Raw genomic sequence first — 25,342 nt, 5'->3', positions numbered from 1 at the left:
ATGGGATCCGATGACAAAATCCAAATAGTGATATCGGATATAAGATGGACCAATAAATTAGTACCACCACCCAATATATTTTTTAAGAACACAAAAGCAAAAAACTGTTAAAAAATCAAAGAAAACCGAAAAAATATTCAAACAAGATCCGATATAACAAAATTTAAACAGTGAGTTGAGATTTAAGATGAACCAACAAAACAGTGTCACCAAAGTGCTACGTAAGCGATCACATTGTTCATTTACTCAATCTTTTATTCATATTATAATCGTAATTCATGTAATGTAATGTGATGGTATGGTGACTAGAGTGGGGTAGGTTTCACTATGGTGTGGTTTTGACTCTACACCTTGTTTTCTTAATGAAGTTTCTATTTTTTGGTCATAAAACCTATCATCTTTTTTTTTTTTTTTCACTTAAAGGCGTAAACCTTTCCATCTTACTTTAATAATACCAAAGTCTTCGATTTTTATTTTTTTTTAATACCAAAGTAAAAGTTATAGTTAAACCTTTTGGGTGAAGACATATCCCCCAACCACACTATCAATTAGCTCACAAACATAAACAAAACCAACTTAAAACAAAGTACATCTCTACACGTAAAAAGCAAATACAAGTAATCAAGACATTACAACAACTAAGATATATATTTAACTACTTAAAACACATTTATAGTTGGAGATTTGTTAAATGTACATCTACCTATCTTTATTACTTTATACACGAGTTAAAACAAGACTTTTTTTTTTTTTTAAGTTTTCCGGATATGGACACGAAGATAATAGAAATTGGTATGTTAGAAAAATACAACTTTTATTTTAAAAAAACACGACACCGTCGAAACACCTTGCTTGATAGCTCATATCCAACCTGTCTAAGATCCCATGTGACTTGTATACGGTAAATCACTAGCTATCTCACCAAGCCACTCACTTGTCATCTTTTTTTCTCTCCAAAGGTGAAAATACTCCGTAAGTCCGCATCAAACAAGTTACAACTACTACTTAACAGCCATTTTTTAATTAAAAATGTAACACAAAGACAAATTGCCCAGTGAATGTCTCTTTATATTGAAAGACATTATATTTCTTCATGTATATTTATTAAATCATAATTATTTTACAATTTATATTTATATACTGTATATATATTTTCATCACATGACAATTACAATGATGTAAAACTAATAGGTGAAATGTTTATTGCATAATAATGCAATGGGCCAATACTTGCACCGTATCGTCTCTCTTTCTCCTTGGATCTTTCTTGCTTTACAGCTTTGCTTATATACCCAATGATATGTATAAATTCATCCATTGATTTATCAATGATGATTCCATAATTAGTTTTTTTTATAGAGTGAAAGTTGTAGATTGCTTTAATTTATGTCTATCTATTTTGCAGTTCTATATAAATAAAAAACAATAATAAAAAAAAAAAGCTCATTTGTATAACAGATTATACCACAAATTAAGTATCTAAGTTTTACATCGAATGTATTAATATATAAGTTGTTACCATTGTAGTTATCAGGTAACCAGTAACGTTTCAAATCTTGTAAGGTTAAAATACTCATGTTCTGTCAACTATACAAGTTGTCACGTCATCTACAATCACAACTATACAAGTTGTCACGTCATCTACAATCGTGGCGACACACCATTTTGTGCCTCATATTTTTAGGCAACATAAGTTATCTTTAAATAACTAACAATGGTAAACCAGTGATGTGAGCTAATGCTAGATTACAGGACAGCTTTTTTTCTGACAACAAAAAATGTAAGGATATACAAAAAGTCAAACATAAACCAAACCTTAATAAGGCGCAATGCTGCACCTTTGTTTAGGCTTATGACATCCACCTTAATCCTCACCCTTCTGGAATTCTTTAGGATAGACGCAACTTAAGTAAATCAGCAATTTTCTTGAACTATCACGCTATGTAATATTTCCTCTTTCATTCTTATATTAACGTTCACTTTAAGCTATTTGCCACGAAGAATCTGCTCATAGATAGATTTTTTTGAACAACATTCTTCAGTCCCTGAAACGAGATAACAGTAGTGGCTTCTCGCTGTGTAATCTGATACGATATCACATAGTTGAGGCGCTGTTTGATCATCTGAGTTCACTAATTAATACACCTGTCAAAACCTTCACCAAAAACAGACGACCTTATTCATAAAGAATTATCTACCGGAAAATAGTGGGGGATCCATGATCTACACGAACATATTGTTCATTTTTCCTCAAAAAAGAGACTACATAAAAATGATTATCGCTTATTAAAGTAAGTGGATGTTTCATTGATACCGGTCATGAAGTTGTTCACACTTCACAGTATATACATATATTTAGTGGCATACACAGCATGCACACAAGAAAGCATTTGATACTTACCTTTCTTTACCAATAATCTTGGCATGAGCAAGTCCCGTTTTTAAAATAATGGAAACGCTTAATATCCCTTACAACTATATCCTTTCGCGTAATTTTGCTGGCGTACTTCATTAAAGAATGACAATCCCCACAAATTTTCAGGTTTTTCACAATCCTAATAGCCTTAGTATCAGTACCAGAAATAAGAGCAAAGGCCAGTGCCAATTTTTCACTATGACTTCCCAAAGCATCTTCCTTCTCTTCTTCCCTAGTATGAAGCACCCATTCAGTTTCGGGCATGTATCCTTGTTCTCTTGCACTTTTAGTGATCTCATCTAGTTTTACGTGTATCTCATCTGAACGGGCATGAAAATGATCACCAGCTACAAAAGTAGTGACTTTACCCTGTATTTCAATATAACTCCAGCCGGGAACTTTTGCTAACCCCTTATTTTTCATTTTGGTCCTCCCTCTTTCTACATCTTGCCACCTGCCTGCCACAGCATAAATGTTTGATAGAATCACATGGCCAACAGTATGCTTAGGCTCAAGCTCCAGAAGCTTCTCATATGCATACTTTGCCATTTTAATGTTTCTGTGTACCCTGCAGGCAGTGAATAGTGCCCCCCAAACTACAAAATCAGGATTAATTGACATATCTTTGATGAATCTTAAAGCTTCATTCAGACGCCCAGCCCTGCCATAAAGATTCACTATAACTACATAATGTTTCGTGGTGGGTTCAATGGAATAGTCATGCTTCATTTTGTCAAAAAAATGAAGACCCTGGTCAACATTCCCAACATGCAAACAGGCGGTTATAATAGCAAGGAAGACCACCTCGTCTGGCTGTATTCCTGCAGATAAATAGACACTTTTTAACATTAAGAATAATGAAGCACATAATTCCGGGGACCAGTCCTAGCCTTAAAAAAGCCTGGCCTGATCCTAAGCAGGGTCTGTCCTACCTATGGCAGTCCTATTTTAGACGTGGACCCGGTCCTGGCATGAATAGGATGGTCACGGTCCAAACCAAACTATGACATTTTGTGAGACGTGCTACGTGCATATGCATGAATTTCATCAACCATACCTCTATATCTATCCTTATTCATCAAAAAAGTACGTGCATATGCATCAATTTATCTAAAAGTTTATCAAATAAAAACGAAAGCCTGTGGCAGGCCTTGGGGTTACAGACAAGCCTATTTGTGGGCTAAAAGCACTCTAAACATGATCCCGTGTAGAAAAAAGACCAAATATCATAGATAAAAATGTCGGAAAAGAAAGTGAATCTGAACCTGATGACATCATTTCGTTGAAATACTGGAGAGCCCTGTCAAGAAATCCATTAATCGCACAACCCCATATCATTACAGTCCAAGCACGAAGGTCCTTCTCTTCTGCCATATCAAATACACGACTTGCATTCTCGAGAGAACCACATTTTGTGTACATGTCGACCAAAGCAGTCGCGATTGCTTTCTTTAAAGGGAAGCCATTGTTGAAAATATAGTCATGTATTCTCACTCCCGTCTCAAGAGCTCCCGCTTTAGCACAAGCAGAAAGTGCACAAACAATAGTGTGATCATTTGGCATCACGCCTTCTTCTAACATTTCAAAAAACATAGATAGTCCCTTGTCATGGTGCCCATTTGATGAAAACCCGTGTATCATTGTCGTCCAGCAAATCACATTCTTTACCTCTACAAATGGCCAAAGCTCCATCGCCCTATCAACCTCTCCGGCTTTCATCAACCCATTGATCAAAGTAATCCAAGTCGACTCATATTTCACCGGCATTACCTCAAACAATTCCTTCACCTTAACCCATTTCCCAGCTTTACAATACCCATTAATCAATACATTCCATAACAACGTACTTCTCGTCTCGACCCCCGGTTGAGAACTTTCATCAAACAGTTGGTGTGCACCCTCCAACAACCCAACTTTAGCATACATATCAACCAAATGAACCAAAACAAGCTGATCAAACAACAAACCCATCTTCACAACCCCACAATGAATCTCCATCCCAAGCCATCGCTCTTGTAAGGCGGCAGTCGATTTCAAAACAAACGGCAAAGTCAAGCGATTAGGACGAACATTGGAGCTCAACATTACAAGAAAGTAGGAAATGGAGCTCATGTAGTAACAATTTTCTACAAGGGCACGGATTAGTGAATTGAAAAGGTACAAGTTCGGGTTTTTGGAGTGACGGAAGACGGAAATAGCATAATTGATGACGTTTTTTTGGAAACAAGAAGCAGAAATGAGTTGGGTCACGATTCGAGTGTTGGAAAACTGGTTGTGGAATACGATTTGGGCGTGGATTTGTTGCAACTGTTTGATGGTTTTTGAGGAATGGATTAAAGAGATGAATTGGGTTTCGGTTAACAACATTGGTTTGAAAGTTGGTTTTCTGGCGGGAGGGCATCTTTTGGGGGTTGAGAACACAAGACGAAGGGATTTCATGTCCGGGTACAGCGAAAATAATTTTCTTCTTGTTAAATCTTTTCAACTGTATGAAATAGCGTATCCATTTACTGTTTGAGTTAATCAACTCTTTATTCTTAATCTAATATTTCAAATTTGAACAATAATCTTCTATAGTATCATAGATTAATCACTTTATCACGTCAAATCAACTTACAATCTGTAAAAAAAATTGGATGAAAGTTCTAAACTAGTGACAATATAATTAGAAACTTAAAGTTAACTTATGAATATCAAAGGTAAAATCTTATTTATTTCTATTTATTTATAATTTATAACCATTTATAAAGCAAACTAGATATTTTATTTGGAAATTTCTTAATCTCTTAAAACATTTATAATATATATATATTTTTTATTTATTAAATTTTATACCTTCAATAACTCCTTAAATCACATGAATTATTTTACATCAATTATCAATCTTACTCGTCGTCGTTGTCACCGCCTTCACCAACATGCCGCCACCTACATCGCCGCATTGTGCAAGTATTCGTCTAGTTAAACAAAAGGAAATTGTCATACGCGTTCGAGTTTGATTGCTTGTAAAATAAAATTAAGTCGTAAATAAATTTGACCAAATCATATGGATGAAAAACCAATCAATCATTGCTAAATCGATACCCACACTCTTAACATGAATCACCCCACAGATGTATGATTTCTCAGATAACCGATTGGTTTCAATCCTCGTTCTTGAGGTTGCATTCTCGAGCTTTACTTTTATGAAATTACAAATGGAAAGGAAAATAAAACTTATGGTTTTGTATTGAGTTTTTTTTATTGAAATAAAGAAAAGTGATTGGAAAGAAAAAGTAGTGGGTTTTGAAGCCAATAATTTTCTTTCCATATTTGACATGATTTGGAGGGATAAATTATAAATTTATCAATATACCCTTCAAACTTTTATATGAGTTATAATAATTATGAGCATATAAATGTAAAATTGCATAATTTTTTTTTATCATTTTTTATCCTTTTTTTTTAACTCAATAATGCATTTAAATCATTTTATTCACTTTTCTTTCTTTTAAATGATAAAACTCAATAATGCATTTTATAAATGTAGTTTTTTTTCTTTCTTCACCTATCAAATCTTTTCATCTCTTTTCCTTTAATAAGTTAGGTGGCCAACTAGTGAGTTCTTTGTCTAACCTAGTTATAAAATCAACATAATTGAATTGGATTTAACTTAAGTGCAACCTAAATAAGTTGTATCATGAAGTCGAAGTATATAATCCTTTAACAAATTTTGATATCCTTAATTGTAACTAGTGAGTTCTTTCCCTTTGATCACGTACGTGATCAAAGTGTTTCTACCATAATGTATTTTTTCACAAATAAGATGGATCAAAAGAACTTAGCATAATATGATCAGATGATACTGCAAATTATCAAAGAACTAATCTTTATATGATTTGATTGACTAGTTTGTAATATTTTAAAAAGTTGGAACATTAATATTTATATAAAACCTATAATATATTCCCTCCTACTTAGGTTATGTAGATAAAAAATTAAAAAAATGTTTTAAAAACATTATATTTAGCGGGAGAACATCATATTTCCCTTTACTAAACATCAAAATAACATATTTACCATATTCTTAATATGACATATACCTAATTTAAACACAAAAACTCTCATATTTTATATTTACCCGCTTAATTAATTTAATATTACGTATATTAATTATAAACCTTAAAGTATCATATTTGTTCAAATAAATTAATTATTATAACTTTTTAACTCCTAGTAATTATAAGTTATTTAAATTACGATTTATAATTATAAACCCTTTTTGTTTTAAAAGCAATCAACTCTTCCATTTTTTTTCTCTTATAAATCTATCAACTCACCACAATGATTTGATTGTATAAAGAAAGCAGTTGTGAGAATCAACGCTATATATAATCAAAAGTTTTTTTCCCTTGTAACTCTATCAACTCACCATAATTATTTAATTTTGTACAAAATAATTAGACGGTTGTAAAAACCAACTCAACATAATCAAAATATTTATTTTTTAAAATAGTTGTTACTATGAGGTACTACATTAGCTAAATCAAGGCATCAAGCATTTGTCTTAATATGTTACGAGCATAGTACCCGCGCGTTACGGCGGTAGAGAAAGAGAGCAGCGACGGAGGATTATAAAAAGTTGATAAGAGTGTGTAATGATTAAAAAGAATGGGGAAATGAGGGTATATAAGGGATTTATATTTAAGTAAAGGTATTTTGGGAAGAAAAAAAATGCTGAATTTTAAGAAATCCAATACTCTTTATAAGAGAGTATAGATAGGAGTGAATAAAAGGATGTTTTTTAGAGCGAATTTATTTATTATATATTTTTTTGACTAACATATCCAAGCATATTTTTGTATCACTAAAAAGAAAGTTATTACACCATTTTTACAGTTATATTTGATATATAAAAAATGGTTTATGATAGTTTTAAGATTTGAAATGGGTATTTGTGATATCAAGGGTTGTTTAAGTTGGTAAATGTGAGAGTTTTAAAGTTTAGATTCGATATATATATATATATATGATATTTAGGAATTTAAGTGGGTAAATATGTTATTTTAATATTTAGTAAGGGAAATATGAGGTTCTCCCTTATTTTTATACATTAGAAACTTATATTTTTGGGAAAATATGTAATTATGTTTCAAACGTGAAGCATATATGTTAAATCTTCTTTTTTTTGGCTCGGCCTTTACCGATGGATTTTTTTTATGTCTCGGTTTATGGTAATTGGTAGAAGTTTTTTTAAACGTTTTTTTGCAACCTTAGCAGTTTAAGTTTCAAAATGAATCTATATTATGTATACTTTGTTGTACTTTAGATTTTGTAAATATATATATATATATATATGTAAATCTTCTTTAATAAAAAAAATTCTTTTACTTTTAAGTTTGAACCCAAACATTTTACATTTACCATCTATTTTGTGACAGACCTAAAGTCCGAGACTATTTAACCATAGTCATTATTATATATACTAAAAAACATGAATCGGTTTGCGTGCGTCACACATTATCAACACTTTTAGTCCCTATCGTGAAATTTGTTGCAGCAACGGTCCTCATCAGCTAACGGCTGTTAATTTTTTCCTACAATTATAGTCCCTGTCGTGAAATTTGTTACAACAATGGTCCCTATCAGCTAACTCTAACCTTTTAACTTTAGGTTTCTTAATATTTGCCACATAACTTCAACCTTTAACTTTTGTCACATAACTTTAATTTCTTTTACTTTTAGCACAAAAGTTTGCTTTTATTTAGTTTTTAAACATATGTTTTTCTAACTTTTGCCACGAAAGTTTCATTTTTTTACTTTTTATGACGGAAACTTTTAACTTTATTTCACTTAAATTTAATTTCTTTTATTTTTGGCACGAAAACTTTGTTTTATTTAGTTTTTAAACTTTTATTGTTCTAATTTCTTCCATGAAAATTCATTCTTTTTACTTTTTATCACAAAAACTTTTAAACTTTTACTTTTTGTCACATAACTTTTATGTCTTGCACGAAAATTGTGTTATTTACTTTTTATACATTTGTTTTTCGAACTTTTGTCACAAAAGTTTCATTCTCTTTACTTTTTATCACATAAATTTACGAAGTTTTTGTCATTTTACTTTTTGCCACATCACTTTTATTTTTTCTACTTTTCACACAAAGTTTTGTTCTATTTACTTTTTATACTTTTATTTTTTCAACTTCAGCCACCAACGTTTCATTTTTCTTTACTTTTTATCACATAACTTTTTACTTTTTAACTTTTGCCACGAAAATTTCATTTTATATAATTTTTCACATGTTTACATGTCACGTAATCTCTCCCGGGTCAACGCCCGGGGAAAAAAAACTAGTTTTGTTCCAAACTAAACAATACATAGTCTCACCGTTATGGACCAAGGCAAAGGCATCGAAACGGATTTAAACCCCGTGATTGATGTTTCAATAAAAAAAATACACGTTGACCAGGAGCTTTTGCAGAAAGGCAACCGGTGATCGTAGTCCCTTTCTTAATCACGAATCATCAGCCCTCCCTACTAAATAAATAATCAATAAATCCCCAAATCGATCGACACAACTGAAAAAATTCAGATTAACCAACATTCCTTTTTATTCCCAAATCGATATCGATACTAGTCAGTTTGAAATCCAAACCTAACAATTTTATCAAATTCATTCCCAAACCCTAGCAATAAAATTACAAGAATCATCAATCAGTTACAAACAAAAATGTGAATTAACCCCGGAAATATACCGTTTTGTAGATATTATAATCAGACGATGGTGAGGTGTGTTGACAATGATTTACAACTAGTGTTAAACAACAATTATTGCCCAATCACACTCTTTCAATCCACATCCTCAATTACTTCATCTCTTCTTAATAATGGATTCCAACAACAAGAAGAAGAAAACTGTACAAGAAATCAACAAGAATCAACAACAACAAGAAGAGAAAGTGAAGATCATTAAATGGGATGACTTTCAACAAGAACTTGCCCGCCTTTCGAGTTTATCGTCTGCCTTAAACGAAGCCAATCAAAACAAGTCTTTGATTCAACAGAAACTTAATTCTCATCTACAGGTGGTTTTATTTTTATAAATATATATATATAGATAATGCAGTGATTTCTTTCATTATTTTTGTGGAATATCTGCCCTTTTAGTATTGATTGGACATTGTTAAAGTATAGCCTTGGTTAGTGGTTTAATGTGTTTGTCGATTAAGTTCGCTTGTGAATTTAATTTGCTATTGAGTTAAAGACAGTGTTGGCTGCTTTAGTTTGTATATATTGTTTCCACCTGTGGGTTTAATTCGCGGAAATTTGTTGATACTTTACTTTTTTTCTTTTTTATGTTCTGTAAGCCTTATTTGAATTGTGTGCATGTACTAATATGTCAGTTTATGAAAGAAATAGAAACAACCTGTTGCAAATATGTTAACTTACCAACTATGTTTGCTTATTGTGTACGTGATGGTTTCATGCTAAATGATTTTCTTTCGCATTTTATTATTTTAAGGTTATCAAGTATCTTGCAGTTAACTTGAATCGCCAAATTGTGTTGGCAGTTAGAAGCAGAGTCATTAAGTCGGTCAAACAAGCTAGATGAAATGCGCGAGAAATTGGAAGCGCGAAAACTGGTTATGGGAAACATGTCAATGCAATCCAAAGTTGTGCAAGAAAAAGCTAAAAAGCAGGAGGAACAACTTAACTCTGAGATTAGATCTCTGCTCATGGCTGGAACCTCTCTTTCCGTAGCTAGCAAGAGCTTGCAGGTGATTCAACCTTACACGGGACTTGCATATTGTTGGATTTTCTGTTGTTGTAAATATACCTTTTTGGATCAAGTAAGGATGTGTCTGTTTTCTGATGCAGGAAGCAAATAATTCATTGGGTGGAGAAAGAGGGTACGTTCATTTACGAAAGTTACAGAAACTGGTGAGGGCGAGGCAGCAACACATGGTCTCACAAATTTCGTTACTCTATCCGGTGAAGTTGGTGGCCGGACATTCGATTGAACAAGAACTTGATTCTTTTTCCAGCAGCAGTAAATCAGGTACTAGTTCTCATTAGGTAGGCTTAGGCTTATTAGGATATTTGGGAAAAGTTAAACCAATTAACATCATATTGAAGGGTAATTTTCCTTTGACGCTGATAATATTCCCTGTGCTTCTAATGTATCTTAATTCTTCATGAATATGGATTGAGCATCTATATGCACAAATGTACATTTGTGTGTGTGTGTGTTGTCTGTGTCTGTGTATGTTTAGTATCGGCTAGAACAACAATATGTATTACTGCTCCATACTTCCATTTGCTTGTAGGGAATATCATGAGTTAATACACTTTTTTTTTTCCTTTCTATATAAGGACATTCTCCATGAGGAATTTGTTTTGACTGTGATGGTTGCAATAGCTTTACTGTGTATTTTGAGTACTTATAACAATGATAGGACTGATTACCCATGAACTAGACATTTTCAGGATCCTTATGTTTTTGTGGGTTAAACATATAATTTTATTTTCCATATTTCTACCTGTTTATGGTTCCGCAGGCAATCCTTCTGGAGTGAAACCCCTGGATGCAGGATCTTTAACTATTTCGGGTCTTCATCTCACAGTGCTCCCTTTTAAGAAGATGAGTTTTTTCACTGATAAGAAGGAAGTGCAAAGCTCAGCTACTGCTCTTGGTTATGTTGCACATGTGTGTCCTCAATCTTTACTTATCATATTTTTAGTTTTGTACGAGTCAATCCTATCTTATTGGAGGCAACAATATTAAGTAGCAGCCAAGTTTTACTAATGTTTCGCCTAGGCAACTCTGTTACTCAAGTTTCTGTAGGTGTTCTAATGCTGTGAAGTTAGTTAAATATTAAGAAAATTGATCATATTACCCGTAGAAACTTCATTTTTTTTTCCCGGTTCTTATGTAAGGCGTATATAAATTTAAAACTAGCCCCTAAAACCCCCTCCACAAAGTGAATGCCCCGGTTCTACATACGTTGGCAGAGATTTGTGTGAACAGTGATTCATCAGAGATTTATGACAGATGAGTATGAACATCGAAGGAAGAGGAAAGGAAAATAGAGGAGTTTGGTTGTTTTTTTGTTGGAAAAAGGATGTGGCCTTAGCAACTAGAATGTGACTTTGAAACATGAGTGAAGAAAGTGTTTACTTAAAACTTGGTTGCTAATTAATGATATTCCACCTTTCAAATAATTATGAAAATTAGCATATTTATCTTGCGTGATTTACAAACTTATATTGAAAGTGAATGAGCAAGAATTAGAATTAGAGAAAGCCTCATCTTAACGGACTTGCATGGCTTCTGTTGAGCATCCTAAATTAAAGTTTGTCCATCTTGCAGGCTGTTTCATTAATTGCTTTCTATTTGGAAGTTCCTTTGCGCTACCCATTACGATTAGGTGGCTCTCGTACATATATCTGTGATTACGCTCCCTCAGTGGAGTCTACATCATCTGACATTACATCAATCTCTTTACCTTCCTCAACTTCAAAGCCGATGGAATTTCCTCTGTTCTTGGAAGGGCAAGACACAACCAGATCAGCTTATGCTGTATTTTTACTAAACAAGGTTTGTATACTTCTTTAATTTCCGTCAACAATATTTGAGTTTGATCACTGGTTCCATACTTATAGATCCATTATAATCCCCCTTCTCCCCTCCTCTTATTGAATATACATATAAGTTACAACTGCATTATGCTTGAAACAAAACGGAAAACAGTTCCGTAAGTGGAGACGTTTAGCATATTCACAACTTCTGTAGGACGTGTAATTTTGTTTAGAGGCATCAGTCTTTACCCATTTACTACGGATGGTAAGTTTGGGTTGTGGTCTTGTGATTATCTCAAATATATCAAATGGGCAAATAAGTATTAGCTAAAAGGGGAATGCTTCATGAAAGTCGCAAGTCTAGCCAACATAATACTTTTTTTAGGTAAATAAATTACCCAGGTCATAAGCAATGTAATATTACATGCACTTAAAATGGCCGCATCAACATAAACCCATAATCTTATAGTCATACCCAATCTAACCAACCCTCCATTTTTGTCACCCTAAGTGTGATATTTGCATTACTCAGATATATGTAAAATGTAAGTTATCTTGCCGTGTAAAGCCAGTTACGGACTTATCTAAACACCGTACTCGGTTTTTTTAATAAACTAGCCAGGACACCAGAAATCGTGAGTAGAATTGATTGTAAACAAATTTAAAAAACATCTATGTTAGAAAACAATGTTCAACATTTGTATTTTATTTTTAAAAAATTAAAAATTCCCAGCTCTTGGAAAGTAACAAGAACACTGAAAGAGCACCTATGTTAGAAAACAATGTTCAACATTTGTAGTATTAGAACTCCCAGCTCTTGGACAGTTTCAAGAACACTGAAAAAGCCAAGTACTGTATGATGCTTTGGAAAAGTCGATATTGTTAAAGTTCTCATTGGTTTGTATATATCTCAAGTCTCAACGATATACTTCTATTCTAATTTAGAATCCATCTCATATGACCTTAGGATTTGGAACAGCTCTTGAACTTCATTGGTGTTCAAAGTTTAGGGCCACGACACGTGCTGGCCAACCTGAAAGAGCTGCTAAACAACATTCTGTCTACGGAATATATCGATACATAGCCCGAAAGAGCTTCCATTTCTGTAGGTTTGTTGTACATGATGTCTCTGTATTCTTACACGGTGCTTGTTTTTTCCCCCACGGAGCACCTTCAGATGGACTTATCCTATATAATTGCAGAGACATCATCACCTTTTCAGTGGTTGTGTTAGTTGCCCTGGTGTTGATGAACATCATGCTTCAGAAATTGGTAATTGGAAGTCTAGTTAGGGAATGCAATTTGAATTGAACAAGAATACCAAGAGGGTTTAGTGATATGCCATAAATTGATCTTTCTGTAGAGGAATACATCTGATGAGTCTCTGTAAATTCTCAGCAGCAAATGCATAACATGCATAAAATTTTATGCTGACAATCTCGATATAGGACTTTGTTAAAACCTAAATGGTGGCTATAAAACCTCACTAGGCGTTATGATTGTTGTTGGGTTAAATAGATTTTTAAAGTTACGATTCTTTAATTCTTTTTTGCACATCAGTTATCGACACAATCTTTTCAATGTATGTCTTTTCTTTCTCGGAAAGCTTTTATACGCTTCAGGCTAATGTTTTGTATATATTTTTTCTGACAACATTTGGGTATATGGTTAATAATATCAGTAGTAGATGAAATTATAACACAGATTGTAAAAAAAAATAAAAAGTTTGATCTGTACCCTAATCTAACATTCAGTCATTAACTTACACAGTATGCATCAACAGTTAACATTACAAGAAAGAGTATGTTTATAGGCCAAATCTAATTGCAGTAGCACAGAAGTACATAACTATAGGTGTGATGGTTAGGCCTAAAATATGTACTTAAATATTACACCTGTAGTAAAAGGTACTAATGTTTAGTTGTATTCTACATTTCTACAGTAGTATTCAATTGTGCGTTTTGTTTGTCTCTTACTTTGTTATCATCTTGTAATTATTATCAACTTTTATAAATTAAAACATTAATCAATTAGATTAAAACTAACTAAAAACAGATTTTACTATTTTCATACTTCTGTTGTCTTTGTCATGTAACATCCAATTGGATATAAATATTAGGCTATTAGCCCCAGGACAATCTAAAGAGAATGACTTTTTTTAAGAAGAATATTTAAAATAAAAAAGAAAATAAAATTATTAAACAATTTTGAAATTAGATATCGAAATTGGAATGGGTAAAAGTTTAAAGTGATATAAACCACAAACAAAAAATATGATTAGGGAGAGGAATTTATTACTTCTGCTGGGATATACATGGGAAAAGCATCAAAGCTTTTTACCCTATTTATAGTAGTTGTACATTTATTATTTGAGTTTACAGTAAAATTTCAAATGGAACCTCTCTCTTCTCTAGTCTTCACAACCACTTTATTCTTTTTACCTTATTCACATCATAATCATTTTCTCTAAAAATTAGAAAAGAAAACCCATCCATTCTACTAAAACAACGATGGCAAATGTACCACAACCAGCTGGTAAAATTGTTGTGGTAGTCAAAGATCAGGTCTACTTTCTTATTTTTCGTAGTTTCTTTTCTCTTTCTTGTAACAGTAATTTAGTAAATAGGTAAAAATGGATGGCAAGTGTTTTTCCTAAAATATGTGGCCTAAGCGGAAAATGTCCAAACAATTTTCTAATCATCCTAAGATGTTATAAAATGAGGTTCAAACCTAAACCTGAGGCCATCTGTATGAAAAATCATGTCTTTTGACCACTACTATACCACATTGAAAGTGGTTAATACGGAGTAGTAAATAATAATTATTCACATGTAACAAGTTGTGTACTTGACACAAGTTGTCAGGACACGGGACACCCTTCAGTTGGGGCTATTTTGACTCAACCTTACTCGCCCTGATTGCTTTAAGTCTCCTTAATTGAGCGGTATCAATAGGAAATCAGGATGATAATAGAAAAAAAACTTAGAATTAGGGATATATACTTGAGAGCCAAATGCCTTGAGTAACATGAATATAGGTACTTCTTTATTTCTATTTTTGGAAAAGTGTAGACTTTATTATCGAGTGTTTACATCATGATAATGCTCTCCATTCAATAGTTTAGTATTTGGGACAAATTTATTCAAACATCTAATTACCTTAGCATTGTTTTGAGATAGCCTTGTAGTTATATTATTCAACAGAGCCAAATACATTAGTATTTAACCTGTTTGGATAAGTTGTTATATATTGCTTATATCAAAGAGATTTTTTAAGGGCAAACATAAGGATACAATTATTAGTCCATTTAAATTCTTCTCCAAAAATGAAAATGCATTTTTCCAAAAGAAAGTACGTTGTTGAAGAAAAATATTGGTGAATTAATTACATTCTTATGTGTGTCTTTAGGATACAAGTTAAAAGATTTCTATATGAAAAGAATAATGATCTCTACTCAACACTTTGGTACATGTTCATATGAATCACATTGATTATCTGTTGCACGTTTCATAAAATACCCAAAAACCAAATTTCATTTCATCAGAAGTGAATTACTTGTTTTATTAGAGTGTTTGTAATGGTGTTTGTGTGGACAAGGTGGAAGGCTTCCACCTTGGTGTCATCAAGGTGGTCTATTACAAGAGTCGGTGTGGTTGTGATGTGGAAGCCTCAAGGTGGGTGTGTCCACCTTGGGAAGAGTTGGGTGGTGGTGGTGTGGTTAATTTTTTATTGTTTTCTTTTGTTTTTGGTTGGTTATTCTAATATTATAGGGTATAATTTTTTGGGTTATTGTTATGGAAATTGTGTGGTTGTGGTGGAGTGATGATGTGGCACTATCACCTTGGTGTGGTAACACTACCATTACTAATGCTCTTAGCCGTTTGACACAGGCGGAGTCATGTGAAGGGTATAGAATTATATCCAATGCTCAAAATTCAAAGATTTTAGCTTTAATTTTTCATATAAGTAAAGTTTGGCCCTCTTAGAATATATAGTATAATATAATCTTAGCAACTTGTGTTTGATAAAATTTTTTGCCAAAAACATGGCTTCACCACTGCCTTTCGATTGTAAGGATATAGTATAATATTTACCCAGTTACCCTCAATAATCTGATTAACAGTGGAGTTTTGACAACTATGATTAGTAATTATACAAAGCCGTAGGTAAGTTTTTACACCTACAAAACAAGATGCAATGACTGTCTAAGTTTTTTTTTTTATATATAAACTTTTATTGTATGTTGATGTTATCTTAGCATAACGCTAAGTTGCTGTTCAAGATAAAGAGGGAGGTTCCCATAAAGAAGGTGATGGTTGCATATTGCAAGAAAAAACATGTGGATTATAATCTCGTTACATTCTTACTCGACGGGACTCGTGTTAGTCCCAATCAAACTCCCAAGCAGGTAAACCAAATACCACTACTATTACAATTCAATTTTGTGTTGCAGAGTAAACCAATTTTCGTGTTAGTTGCTTTCTCCTTAACATATTTAAACACCTATATATTGATTGATATTAGTTAGTTGATTGATTCGTATGATATCTACATTTACATTGTTATCATATATTGTCTTAGATATGAAGCTTGTATTGAATTGAATTCTTTCTATGAAAGAAACTATATAAAGTTTCCGATACATGGGACCTAAAATGCTAATAATATAAATTGGTTTGTAGCTCAAGCTGAGTAACTGTGCAGAAATCACAGTCGTGTCGTCGATGATAGGCGGAGGCTACTTGTAGGAAAGGTGTGCGCATCACATTTTCATCTCAACAATTAAACAGCAACGGGCCAACGGTGACTATGATTTTCATCAACAATTACAACAACAACGACTGCTAATTGACTGTGGGGGGTTTCCCATTCTATGATGACTGAATGAAATCGTTTGTAATGAATAACACGAGTAGTAGTTTTACGTTTGTATCATTTAATGGGTTCTCCTTTCGAATCATCTCATCGGTTATACATGACAAAAACACATTGTTGTGATCGAGAAAAAATGAGTTAGTCTTTGTTCGATCTGTTCTAGTTTTATTGTTAACAAGCATAATATTCCATTTAGCCAAAACTACTAGCTAAGTGGCATGCTTGGCATGAGTTTTTTCCGAATTTTAAGTTTTCAACAAAGTTATCTTACGGTTTAATAAAACTTTTGAATAATTAGGGGCATCTTTCTTGCCTAAGATTTTCAGTACTAATATAATGGATTAGTATTCTCTGAAGTTTTATTAACTTTAGATAAAGTTGGATAATCCTTAACCATTGGATTGACATAAAAGATCAAGATTTAAAAATTAAATGTGAATTTTAACCTTTAATTTTAATTTAAAGGATGAGATTCATTTAACTTACCGATAAAGTTATTGCAACTTTATATGATCTTTGTATGTATATAATTCTCTTAAATCTAATTTAAAGATTAATTGGTACGAGTATGAAATTAACCTGTTGATGAGTAACTTTTGGTATAACAATTCACAGATGTGGTGTAGGTATTGGTACTACGTATTTTTGCTAACTTATGTTTTCAAAGCAAATAATGAAGTATACTTAATAATAAACTTACATTATCTATCTATCAATATACAAAAACAAGATTGTGTATTTTTTTTATTGACACTTGGCATATTCCTTGCACGACATGTGTTACTTTTAGTGTAATTATAAAGAGATATCTAACTCATAATTACCTAATTGTAATCAAATACTAATCTTTTTTTAGATTTAATATAAGAAAAATTTTTTAATCGACACTTGGTGTATTCCTTGCACGACATGTGTCACTTTGGTGTAACTAAAAAAGATTCATAATTCATAGTTACCTAATAATAATCAAATACTAATCTTTAGATTTAATATATATAGGAGAAAGATCAAATGAGAATGTTGGTTAAGTTTTTCTAACCAACCAAAAGTTGACATGTGACTTTTTAAAAAAAAAAAACACGGTGACAAATCTGTAAATATTTTGACTTCAAACCCAAGCTGACCCAACCCCAACCCCAAGATGACTCAACTCAACCCCAAGCTGACCCAACCTAATCCCGAGCTGACCCATCCCAAACCCAAGCTAACCCAATCCCAAGCTGACCCAATCCAACCACAAGCTAACTCAATCCAACCCTAAGTTGACCCAATCCAACCCAAGCTGACCCAACCTAACCCTAAGCTGACTAACACAAGCTCACCCATAACCCAAGCTGATGAAGCTCGCCGCGTTTCACAAAAGTTTACTTTATTTACAATTATGCCATCGCGCACCTTTTTTTTATTTTGACACATGTCGCGTTTTAATTGGCCCATAAGACATTCTCTCCTTAACACACCTGCTAAGTTTTAATCATCTAATTAAACAAATATATTATCCAATTCATGGGGTTTCATATAATATATGAAAGGATCTGTATACATACTTAGTTATTTAACAGTCATTTATTCTTTTTTGACTATATATACTATATAATCCGTACATCGTATGAGTATTAAGAATAGTGATTTACATCGTAAATTCCTAATAATCTTTTTAACAATAGGAACATTAAGTATGTCAAAATCAAAAGAACATCTATGAAAAATAAGAATTGGAAATTAATAAAAAGATTTATTAACTTTCATTTAGAATTGTATTAAGAGACTAAACATATTTTTTGTTTCCAAAATGTTCTTCTCATCATATTTATGGTTCCCAAAATGTTTCTCTACACACTACAACACTAAAATACCGTATAGATTTAAAACCATCAACAGAGTCTTATAATCTATTTACACACTACAGTACTAAAATACCATAGATTTAAAACCATCAACATAATCTTATAATTTATTTTTAACACTCTGTAATCAATTTATACATCCAAAAAGCTGGTTATAAAATTCCGCCACAATGAGTACTATGTTCGTTTATTTTAGGGCTAATTGCATGGGAAGTACATGTATTTTAGAAAACTATCCCGCACAAATCCTGATCAACGGTTTTCCGATTTAAAACTCGCCGGAAAACTGAAAAACTCGCCGAAAAAACGAACCGACTCCAAAACTCATTCAATTGGAAAACTGAAAAGACGATTCGGATCAGAGTTCACTTACGAACAAAACCTGAAGATTTTTAGATCAGATCGATAGAGAATGGTTACGTAATCGAAGAATGAAGTTCATGAAATATTTTGTTGTTTTTCTTCTTTACACTGGTGGACTCGGTTGGGTCTGCCATGTCGACATGTTGGAATTGGGGAGGAAGTATCTTAGAAAGATGTCGATATACATGTATGTATTTTGTTTATATTTAATTTATTATTATATTATGCACATTGAAAATGACCTGGCAAATTTGTAAATAAAATAATGAAAAAACTGGTTAATTACTGGACACGTTAATAATATTTGATCGCGGTCCCACAAAAGTAAATACATCCGTTTCAATGCCCTTTACAAACAATTTTTTTTTACAAGCCTTACAATAACAAAAGTGTCAAATACATGTATTTCCCATGCAATTAGCCCTTTATTTTAAACTAGATATTTAACTTTTAAATATTTACCGTTTGAATTCCTTTTTTCAAAAGATAAACAGTTACCGAGGTAAGAAGAAAACAAAAAGTAAATGAATCGGAAAGGGAAACAAAAGACTCTTGGAATACGTGCTGAAAATAAAACTTATTTTCTACAAATAATGATATCAAATTACACTCTTGTTCTGTTACTCCATACCTTTATTCAGTAATAAAATTCAAAATAATAATATTCAATTTTTAACATGAAATGAAAATGGAATCTACATTCTCATTTTAATAGTTGTCACATTTTCTTGAAAAAGACAATAATAATAATAATAATGGCTGGTAGTATTGTACCAAAATCAACTGATAGAATTGTTGTTATTGTCAAAGATCAGGTATGCTTTCCTCTTATATTATATTTACATTTTGTACATGCATTTTATGGTAGTTTTTTTTACAGTCAAGTTTAAATGAAATGATGCTGATGAAGCTAAAGCTAATTAATCTGAATACTATAGTAGTAGTATTTGTTTTCATACAACCTAAGGTTTTGTTATAATTTATTGGATCCTGTTTTCCCCATTTTTGAATTTAGATTGAATGAATTACATTTTAATTTTTGGCCGGAGACGTTTATTTATTTATGTAATAAAAGGTGCTTGACCCGACGACCGTCGAGTTGACTGGTAGTTTAAGCCATGACTGACTGACTTCATTTTGAGTATGTTTAACATTTTCTTTAGTGTGCTGCTTATATTAATATTAGTTAATTATAATTGTAGCGTAAACATAAGCTGTTCTACAAGGTAAAGAAGGACATTCCCATAAGGAAGGTCATGGTTGCATTTTGCAAGAAAACACAGACTGATTTTGCTGTCGTGAATTTCATACTTAACGGCTATCGTATTCACCCCCATCAAACTCCAACTGAGGTATGTAAATACATACATTTTGTCCCTAATTAGCTGCAGTAGATATGTGGGTCTTTCTGTCTATTTAACACAGTCAGTGTGATCAGTCACACACTTATTAGTTGTTTGATTGATTGTTTTTTTGGGCGATATTTAGGGGCTAGCTGTTTGGTTTAAGTTTAATTTCCAGTGCTTGTTAATTACAGTAATAAAATGAAACCTTTTAGCTTAGAGGGAACACTTTATCAAAAAGCTAGCTTCCCTCCCTTCAAATGTTTTTGGAAAACAGGTTATTAATCCTAATAAGACGATTTCCTGTTTGGTTAGAATAGGGAGCTTATTGTGTTCGGATAACACAAAACTCCATATTAGCAGTTTAGCACAGCCAAACACTTCTCAGATGATCATTGTGTTTAATTTGATTTTTTTTTTCTTTCATAAAAGGAAGTAGGAGATCTGTGTAAACTCTCCTTTTTGAAGTATTTTTTTTTGGAAAAATAATTTTTATTGTCATGATACTTTGTGATTTTTGGCCATGACAAGTTAATCGATTATTGGTATGCAGCTAAAAATGAAGAACTTGGACGAAATCGATGTAATGGGCATGATGCCAGGCGGAGGAGTGATTTGCCAGTCACATTTACAGTCGGTTTTATCAAACACGCTAAATGCTTTTAGACCTTGACGTATGCTAATTACTCTATGCTTCTATGATTACACTACTTCGTTAATTACTATCCTGAAACTAATAATGTAACCTAGGGTAACCCATTGATGACCAAAATGTCTTGTAATGAATATCTGTTGTTATTGTTTCATCATTTAGACATTTTGTGTTCCGTACCATGCCATGGGGTTGTACAAGAAGCCTAAGGGCGGTGTTTATAAGCTGTCTTTGGCGTGCGTCTTTGGAGTCCAGGACGCTGGACGAGCGTCCATAGCCTGCGTTCTGGGGTAGGAGTCCTCACGTAGAAGATGAAGGACGCAAATGTGTGGGGTCGGCAACAATTTCTTATCTTTTTTTTTTGTTTTATATATGTGTGGGGTATATATATGTGTATTTGTGTGTGAGAGATAGATTATAAATTAATTGATGATCTCGCGAAGACGTTTCAAGAAACTGTCTTTATAGACAGGACGAGTTATGAGGTGAGTCTTGGGTGAGGTGATGCTGATGTGCAGGCAAGAAGCTCCAAGAAGTTTGTCTTTATAAGCACCGGCCTAAGTTGGGTTCTTTACTGATACTACTAAGATATTCTCACTCTTATTTCCCTTCTGCGTTCTACCGTACCTGCCACCACCACCATCACCAAAACCACCAGGCCTTTTTCACGCCACTGCCACTACTAGCACACCACCACCATCGCCGGAAACTAAGATTCGAAATGGGCTCCGTCCTTAACCGTCATGGGTTTGCCATGATCTAATTGGCAAATGGTCGTTCTGATGATGGCAACAATGTATGATGGGAAAAAAGAAAAAAATAAATAATAAAAAATATATTACTGAGATTTTTTCCTTTGGTTTTTAATTAAATTATAATTTTCAAATAAAATATTGCTTACTCAAACATACTATGAAAGTATAGATACAGCCTGTCCACACATATATAGGACATGAAGATGAGTGTAGATTTAAAATCAATATATTTATAATCCACCAACCCGACGGGTTATTAAACTAATATATACACTTGACTTTTAACATTGACTTTAAAATAATCGAATCCATTGTCTAAATGCATATATATACATAATATTGACATTCAACTGAAGAGTTAATTTACCAAAAAATTTAAATATATAGACTAGCTCTCAAAATGAGCAAATATGATTACGTGATTAGTGATCTGCCGATATACAAAGCAGCATTACTTGATGATTATGAATCCGTGAGTGAAATGTTGGGAAAAAATCCACAACTAATGACCAAGCAGATCACATATTGGTGGGAAACTCCACTGATTATAGCCGTTGGAACAAACCGGTCACATGGTTTTGTAGAGAAGCTGGTGGAGCGTATCGTTGCGGTTGGTGCAAAGGACGAGTTGTTTGTAACGAGTTATGGTGGAAACAACCCCCTTCATTATGCTGCAAAGGTTGGCAACATCACCGCTGCAAAGCTTTTGGTCAAACACAACCCGGATATGACTCGAGTTGCAAATCCTTACGGCAATACCCCCTTGAAATTGGCGGCTTGGCATGGAAACAAGGAAACGTTGGAGTACTTGCTGACTGTCACTCCGGATTTACCTCCTCCTGGTCAAGAAGCGGCTGGGAGTAGTCCGTATACTGGAGTTGCCGGTGGTGATCTCATTACCCTCACAATTATGGCCGAGTTCTATGGTAATTATTTAATCCTGCTTCATACTTGTGCTTGATTTTAAGATTCCTTATGTTAGATAGATAATTACTTTCTGATGAGCACTCTGCCTGACGGCCTCTTGTTTCGTGTTTAAGTCAATATATCAATGTATCTAAATCTAGAGTTGAATACCGTGATGTAGATGTGGCATTAAAAATTATCGATTCGCATCCAAATGTTGTGCTGGAAAACGATAGGAATAAGCAAACGGCTTTGCAAGTATTAGCTATGAAACCAGAAATATTTCCTAGTGGAAGCAGGCTTGGATTCTGGGGACGTTTTCTCTATTCACGTAAATTCCCTTACTCTTCTTTTATGTATGTACAGATCATTGAATGATTAACTTACGATTCGTATTAAGTTTTGGTGCTAAATTCGTATTCAATTTTGGTGTTTATTTGTGGCAAGTGATTCCCGTGGAGCAGAGTCAAGGAGCTACTAAAGTCAACATTTTCTTAAGAATTTTCAACAAGGTATATATCTCTAATCTTCATCTGATAACGAGACATACTATACCAACTTAGAAAACATAATTCAGTTATATTACTTTAAATCAAAACAAACCAAAATGACTAAAAAAAGAAGAAAAGCTATAATATGTGTATGTATGATTCTTTACAACATTCTGGAGTTGCTTGAACAGTTTGCAGCTGGATTTTGGAGTGCTCTTAAATACTTGGGTACGCTATGCATTCATATACTTGTTAACGCATACATGTCATCCCTAACTTTGAATGATTTACAGAGTATTTTATGTGTTTATAATTGTAGCTCCAGCAATCAAGAATATCCATGATATGAAAGTAAATCATAGGCTAAGCAGCCTACTTGTAAAACGTATATGCAAAGTTGTTATAGAAAATGGCAATCATGACACTGCTTGGAGGATTCTAGGATCTGCAATAACTACAGCAGTCACATATGGGACTCATGAGCTCATTGAGGAGTGCATATTAACTTACCCGGGCATTATCTGGTATGATGTAGACGGCTTCTACTTGTTTCTTGCAGCCATCAAGGAACGCCAAGAACGGGTTTACAATCTTGTGCACCAGATGTCTCGCCACAGTGTATTTGCAGCAACCCAAGTTGATAACGAGGATAATAACGCTTTACATATTGCTGCAACGTTAGCGCCATCTCATCGGCTTAATGTTGTCACGGGTGCAGCTCTACAAATGCAGCGTGAGCTTCAATGGTTTAAGGTGATGATCCTAGTAAACGTTATGAACTTTAACCCAACTTGTATAGATTTTGAAGCAACATTTTCATCTTTTGAACCCTTTTCTTTTGCCCTTCACAAGTGCAATGAATTTTTCTGCAGGAAGTTGAAAAGTTTATTGAGCCATCCTACAAAGAAGCCAAAAACAAACATGGCAAAACCCCGAGAATGGTTTTCACTAAGTCACATGAACAATTACTTGAAAAGGGGCAACAATGGATGAAAGACACAGCATCTTCGTGTACGGTGGTAGCAGCTCTCATAGTTACAATGGCATTTGCAGCTGCCTTCACTGTCCCTGGTGGAAATCAAGATGATGGCAAACCTTTGTTCCAAAATGACGCAACCTTTATGCTATTTGTCGTATCAGATGCCATTGCTTTGTTTTCATCAGTTACTTCTGTGTTGATGTTTTTAGGGATACTTACTTCACGCTATGCAGAAGGTGATTTCCTTTATGCCTTACCAAAGAGATTAACAATCGGAGCCCTTTCGTTATTCTTGTCGTTAGTAACGACTATGATTGCATTCAGTGCAACTCTTGCACTCGTGCTTCGAGACAAAGTCACATGGATTGCGGCTCCACTTGTTATAGCCACCAGTATTCCTGTGTGCTTGTTCGGGTTGTTGCAATTTCCTCTACTTGTGGAGCTAGTTAACTCTACATATGGACGGAGCATTTTTCATCAGCAAAGTGATCACAGGATTCATTAGCAATCTGGCCTACTTGTAAATGGTGTGTGGTTTTTTGTGTTTGCTTGAAAGAAAGAAATAATGTTGCAAGTTGCTGTAACCAACTCTTTATTTGAAGGTTTTATTTGAATGTTCCAGGTGAGTGACATGTGGTATTCACTAATTTTCTTTTTTATTTTTTTACATGTCATCATCTCATATTTTAGAGGATTATTAGACTATTTGGTAAGAGGATTAATTATTTCCCTTATTTATAATTCTGATTTGTAACTTTTACTGTATGGATTTAGGAATGGAACAGTTGAGACAATAAAACGACGAAAAAAAAAGCACCTTCTTTTTTCATGTTTGATGACAGGTTGGGCTGGATTGGGCTTGGATCAACACCCAACATACACACAACACAACTTTGGACATGTACATATGGGTCAGGATGGCTTGGGCTTGAGAGATAAAGTTGGGTTTTTAATTACACCAATAGTCCTTAAAATTAATCCACAAATACATTAAGCCAAATTACAATCACAACAAATACATAAGATTTTAAGAGATGTAGCTTTCAAAATATAATCTATTTGTTTGGTTAATTGGTTTTAATTCCTTTATACTCATCCACATTTTACAGTTTATCCTTCAAATTTAATCCACAAATGCAAGACGTATTTTAAA

At 33.3% G+C, this 25,342-nt stretch overlaps 5 protein-coding genes across 5 annotated transcripts; 4 read left to right on the top strand and 1 right to left on the bottom strand.

Annotated features, from left to right (window-relative positions):
* Positions 1-1,535: 1,535 nt before the first annotated feature.
* On the bottom strand, positions 1,536-4,910 carry LOC122585004 (pentatricopeptide repeat-containing protein At1g04840). The gene is made up of 3 exons (XM_043757097.1): positions 3,682-4,910; positions 2,402-3,237; positions 1,536-2,155 (listed from the first exon to the last, which is right to left on the bottom strand). The coding sequence occupies exons 1-2, from the start codon at positions 4,853-4,855 to the stop codon at positions 2,408-2,410; spliced, it is 2,004 nt and encodes a 667-aa protein (XP_043613032.1). The 5' UTR covers positions 4,856-4,910; the 3' UTR covers positions 1,536-2,155; positions 2,402-2,407.
* A 3,934-nt stretch (positions 4,911-8,844) lies between these two features.
* On the top strand, positions 8,845-13,583 carry LOC122585925 (UV radiation resistance-associated gene protein). Its single transcript, XM_043758043.1, has 6 exons — positions 8,845-9,484; positions 9,971-10,177; positions 10,278-10,458; positions 10,958-11,106; positions 11,770-11,997; positions 12,946-13,583. The coding sequence occupies exons 1-6, from the start codon at positions 9,287-9,289 to the stop codon at positions 13,060-13,062; spliced, it is 1,080 nt and encodes a 359-aa protein (XP_043613978.1). The 5' UTR covers positions 8,845-9,286; the 3' UTR covers positions 13,063-13,583.
* Positions 13,584-14,488: 905 nt separating this feature from the next.
* LOC122596498 (small ubiquitin-related modifier 2-like) lies at positions 14,489-16,940 on the top strand. The gene is made up of 3 exons (XM_043769089.1): positions 14,489-14,542; positions 16,237-16,386; positions 16,661-16,940. Exons 1-3 carry the CDS (start codon positions 14,489-14,491, stop codon positions 16,724-16,726), a joined length of 270 nt encoding a protein of 89 aa, XP_043625024.1. The 3' UTR covers positions 16,727-16,940.
* A 2,778-nt stretch (positions 16,941-19,718) lies between these two features.
* On the top strand, positions 19,719-21,215 carry LOC122586120 (small ubiquitin-related modifier 2-like). Its single transcript, XM_043758228.1, has 3 exons — positions 19,719-19,878; positions 20,266-20,415; positions 20,960-21,215. The coding sequence occupies exons 1-3, from the start codon at positions 19,819-19,821 to the stop codon at positions 21,077-21,079; spliced, it is 330 nt and encodes a 109-aa protein (XP_043614163.1). The 5' UTR covers positions 19,719-19,818; the 3' UTR covers positions 21,080-21,215.
* Positions 21,216-22,200: 985 nt separating this feature from the next.
* LOC122585708 lies at positions 22,201-24,806 on the top strand. The gene is made up of 6 exons (XM_043757832.1): positions 22,201-22,739; positions 22,901-23,050; positions 23,167-23,231; positions 23,402-23,438; positions 23,530-23,963; positions 24,083-24,806. Exons 1-6 carry the CDS (start codon positions 22,214-22,216, stop codon positions 24,692-24,694), a joined length of 1,824 nt encoding a protein of 607 aa, XP_043613767.1. The 5' UTR covers positions 22,201-22,213; the 3' UTR covers positions 24,695-24,806.
* Positions 24,807-25,342: the final 536 nt, after the last annotated feature.

Source organism: Erigeron canadensis, chromosome 1, assembly GCF_010389155.1.
Source record: "Erigeron canadensis isolate Cc75 chromosome 1, C_canadensis_v1, whole genome shotgun sequence".
NCBI lineage: Eukaryota > Viridiplantae > Streptophyta > Magnoliopsida > Asterales > Asteraceae > Erigeron > Erigeron canadensis.
The sequence above is the reverse complement of the archived record's forward strand: the minus strand, read 5'-3'. Positions and strand labels throughout refer to the sequence as shown.

What these genes read in the sequence shown, in the direction of transcription:
- LOC122596498 (XM_043769089.1), top strand. Translation starts at nt 14,489, where the DNA reads ATGGCAAATGTACCACAACCAGCTGGTAAAATTGTTGTGGTAGTCAAA. An exon ending in TTGTGGTAGTCAAAGATCAG is followed by an intron (nt 14,543 to 16,236) that starts GTCTACTTTCTT and finishes ATGTTATCTTAG; the next exon opens with CATAACGCTAAGTTGCTGTT. An exon ending in CCAATCAAACTCCCAAGCAG is followed by an intron (nt 16,387 to 16,660) that starts GTAAACCAAATA and finishes ATTGGTTTGTAG; the next exon opens with CTCAAGCTGAGTAACTGTGC.
- LOC122585708 (XM_043757832.1), top strand. Translation starts at nt 22,214, where the DNA reads ATGAGCAAATATGATTACGTGATTAGTGATCTGCCGATATACAAAGCA. An exon ending in GAGTGCTCTTAAATACTTGG is followed by an intron (nt 23,439 to 23,529) that starts GTACGCTATGCA and finishes TTATAATTGTAG; the next exon opens with CTCCAGCAATCAAGAATATC. An exon ending in GTGAGCTTCAATGGTTTAAG is followed by an intron (nt 23,964 to 24,082) that starts GTGATGATCCTA and finishes ATTTTTCTGCAG; the next exon opens with GAAGTTGAAAAGTTTATTGA.
- LOC122585925 (XM_043758043.1), top strand. Translation starts at nt 9,287, where the DNA reads ATGGATTCCAACAACAAGAAGAAGAAAACTGTACAAGAAATCAACAAG. An exon ending in AACTTAATTCTCATCTACAG is followed by an intron (nt 9,485 to 9,970) that starts GTGGTTTTATTT and finishes TTGTGTTGGCAG; the next exon opens with TTAGAAGCAGAGTCATTAAG. An exon ending in CTGTATTTTTACTAAACAAG is followed by an intron (nt 11,998 to 12,945) that starts GTTTGTATACTT and finishes ATATGACCTTAG; the next exon opens with GATTTGGAACAGCTCTTGAA.
- LOC122585004 (XM_043757097.1), bottom strand. Translation starts at nt 4,855, where the DNA reads ATGAAATCCCTTCGTCTTGTGTTCTCAACCCCCAAAAGATGCCCTCCC. An exon ending in CAACGAAATGATGTCATCAG is followed by an intron (nt 3,238 to 3,681) that starts GTTCAGATTCAC and finishes ATTTATCTGCAG; the next exon opens with GAATACAGCCAGACGAGGTG.
- LOC122586120 (XM_043758228.1), top strand. Translation starts at nt 19,819, where the DNA reads ATGGCTGGTAGTATTGTACCAAAATCAACTGATAGAATTGTTGTTATT. An exon ending in TTGTTATTGTCAAAGATCAG is followed by an intron (nt 19,879 to 20,265) that starts GTATGCTTTCCT and finishes TTATAATTGTAG; the next exon opens with CGTAAACATAAGCTGTTCTA. An exon ending in CCCATCAAACTCCAACTGAG is followed by an intron (nt 20,416 to 20,959) that starts GTATGTAAATAC and finishes ATTGGTATGCAG; the next exon opens with CTAAAAATGAAGAACTTGGA.